Raw genomic sequence first — 3482 nt, 5'->3', positions numbered from 1 at the left:
ATACATGTACAAAAATTAAATAAATATAATTTATTAAAACAAACAATAACAACAATACTTAAACACAAATATACCCAGATTTATTAGTTGCCGTTTTTCTCACTTTTAATTCTGCAAACTCGTCAATTAGTTTGATATAATTAATAGAGCTATTTAATAACTCATTTTCTATTAATTTTTGTTGGCCTAATGTGGATATTTAAAATTTTTTATTCTGGCCATTACTGAGAATGATCTTTCACCGCTTGCATATCTTATTGGAAGGGTTAAATAAATTTTCAAAATTATGTTAGGGAATGTTGCAATAAATTTATTTTCCCGAATAAATGACCATGGATACAGGCGCAATAATATTTTCTTTACTTATAAAAGTCTTAAATTGTAATACTTCATTTTCAGTTCTGCTAGGTTTAAATTTTGTTCATAACATTTTAATTCCTCTATTGAAGAATTACCAACATCACTATCATGAAAAATTGTTTTGATACAAACCTAATTTTCGGGCTCCAGGCACGTTTCTAGTGTGCCTAGGCCTTAGTCCGCCCCTGGGTAGAGAATTTACTTCTTAAACCTGAGTTTTAAGCTACCCTAAATGTTAACTTATTTACCAATCAACTGACCTAGGAATAACTTTGTCCACGCTTTTTATCATTGTATTTTTATTTTACTATGAAAAAGTCAAAATACAGTAAGTTCACATTCGACAAACTCAGTAATATTAGATTGCAACGACAGGATGCTCATTAGGAATTGATTGAGGCTTTCACGGCTGCCGTCCGAAGAAACTGAATTTCCGGATTCTAACCGTATCTTATTGCGTAAATTTTACCCAACTCGAATGCTTTCTGTAACTCTGAACCATACCCTGTAATTGCGACTTCCAATATAGGGTGTTTCTGAAATAAGTGCCGAGTTCCAGCAATACCACCTAGACTATCAAGGCCAGGGCTCTCTAACGTCAACGAGTTAATTAGTCATCATAAGAAGGCGGTTAATCAATTAACTGCACTCATTTTGCATACATTCATAAGCTAAAGGTTTCTCCCAGTGTTACCTCATTTAATTAAGTTTTATCTAGTTTTACCTGGCCTTTACTTGATCATAATTTATATCAATTGTTTTACGTATCTACTCCTCCTAACTTCCGTTTCTGTCTCTAATATCCCTTTGACTAGACCTTCATGCCTGAAGAGTCCTCTGTTCTCTTACCCTTTCTAATATCCCTTCATTTCTAACCTTCTCTATTCACGGTATCCTCATCATTTGCCTGTAACACCACATTACGAACGCTTCTAGCCTTTTCTTTTCCTCCGCGCCCACCGTCCATGTGTCACACCCGTACAGCGCCGTGCTCCAAACATACACCCTTAAAAACCTTTTTCGAATTTGTAAATTAATATTCGTTTCTCTCGCCGCCTTTAGTATTGCTCTGTCTTTTTACTTAACCTATCCCGCGTTTCTTTACATTTTTGTTTTCTAAATCAAGACGTTTCCTACCTTCCCTCTTTTTCAGAATTTTCAATTTAAGATTGGTTTTCATACTTAACTAAGTTATGATCGCTATCTATATCTGCTCCTGGAAAACTCCTATAGTTCTTCACTTGATTTTTAAATCTTTGCCTAGCAAGTATGTAATGTAACTAATACCTCCCTAAATCACCTGGAATCTTCCACGTATAGCGCCTCCTAACGTCATGATTGAATAAAGTATTCACGACGGTTAAGTTATGTTTATCGTAAAATTCTATCAGCTTATCTCCCCTTTCATTTCTATTACCTACTCCAAAAGAGCCTGTTATTGCACCCACTTTACTGTCACCTATTACTGCGTTGAGGTCTCCTACAACTATTAAGTTTTCCTGCCCTCTTACTAAACTTAATACGTCTTCTATATCTGCATAAACCGCTTCTACGTCTTAATTATCTGCCGAGGTAGTCCCCGCCCGGACATCCGAATGGGGAACTAGTTTACGTCCGGAGCGCTTTACCCCAGAGGACGCCATCATTTAATTGTGTGGTACGTTCTTCTTTGGATCATAATGTGGTGGTTCCCCTTGACTTTCACGTCGCAGTATTGTGCATTAGAGTGCCATACCAATTCTCGTGAGCTCTGCCACCCTCAGTACTTTCAGGGATTTGTCTTAGTCTGGTTTCTCTTTGAGAACCCCCCCCCTCCATTATGGCTGAATCTATGGTCCGGCTCCCTAAATCATCGAAACTCGCAAGCCGATCCACCCACTCTAGTTTGTACAAGAGTTTTGTCAAGGTCAAAAACATTTTAATTACTTACATTAATAATTTAAATTTGGAAGACAAATTTAAACAATATCACATGTAATAGTTATATTAAATGTCATGCGATCTCGTAGCCCCATGAACCACTTACCAATACTATTATCCTTTTAGCTATTTTACAATAATAATATGTACCAGAACTGTCCAAATGACAGTGGACTACATAAATAACTATTTGTTAAAGTATGTCTAATAAACTCATAAGTTAGCATTTTTCGGGTGGTCCTGTATTGCCGGTACAGATATTTCATTCCTTCGGTTTCAAAATGAACCTGATCCCATCCGTTAAAAGAGTCAAACCTGAACTCACTGTAACATCTCTACATACCAAAATAAACAGCGGTTATTAGTTATAATCTAGTTATTGTAAAAAGTTTGCGAATTTTGTTTATTTTGCTAACCTTAATATCAGTGTTAATAATTCGTCATTGTGTTCAGTAATACTGTAAATAAATCTTCTCACTTGTGCTTTCTGTAGTGCTGTATATGTACCTACCTATTATTTAGTTAGTAGATCCTTAGATTAGTCCTCTGCTGAAAGTTTTTGTTGAAGCTGAACGAATTATTATTTGTAAATAAATTTTTTCAACTAACCGCCTTTACTTTTAAAAACCCCTTCCATAATTAATTATGAGCCTGATATTCAGAGACATATCCAAGAGATTAATTATTTCATAAGAACCTGAAATAATTAATTATTGCAGGAAGATTTTAAAACAGAATTGTTAAAAGAAGCAGAGGATTTGCAAAAAGATCGCGTTCAACTTCTTGAAGTTTTCTTGGAAACTGGGCCGTTTTCGTCATCAATTAATCCTAAAGATGCATTAAAATATTTGTCTGGAATCAGAGCACAACTCAAACTTATAAGGGAAAGAGAAGATCGCTTGCGAAGAGACTTGGGTATTTTCGACATTAGCTTGCCAGAATCAATAGAATTGAAAAGACTTGAGCAGGTAGATAAAAACAGTAATTCATGCCATACGTACAGTTTGTAACGGAAACTTGTTTGTCTCGTTTATATACGAGGGTGGATTGATAAGTTTCCGGCCTGACCAAGAAAAACAAGGTTTTTAAAAATTTTTTTTTTTTATTTCTCAACATAATCTCCTCCAAGGCTGATACATTTCTCATAGCGGTGTTCCAGTCTATTAATGCCATCTCTATAGACTGATTCGTCAAGCTCCTCA

General features: G+C 35.4%; 1 protein-coding gene across 1 annotated transcript in view; it reads left to right on the top strand.

Moving 5' to 3' along the window:
- LOC108743005 (dynein heavy chain 2, axonemal-like) overlaps positions 1-3482 on the top strand; it is a 65763-nt gene that overhangs the window by 45275 nt on the left and 17006 nt on the right. The window contains exon 13 of the mRNA XM_025979524.1: positions 3000-3248. Coding sequence (XP_025835309.1) covers positions 3000-3248 — 249 coding nt within the window. The remainder of the gene's footprint in view (positions 1-2999; positions 3249-3482) is intronic.

This window comes from Agrilus planipennis, unplaced genomic scaffold, assembly GCF_000699045.2.
Source record: "Agrilus planipennis isolate EAB-ADULT unplaced genomic scaffold, Apla_2.0 scaffold428, whole genome shotgun sequence".
Taxonomy (NCBI): Eukaryota; Metazoa; Arthropoda; class Insecta; order Coleoptera; family Buprestidae; genus Agrilus; species Agrilus planipennis.
The sequence above is the reverse complement of the archived record's forward strand: the minus strand, read 5'-3'. Positions and strand labels throughout refer to the sequence as shown.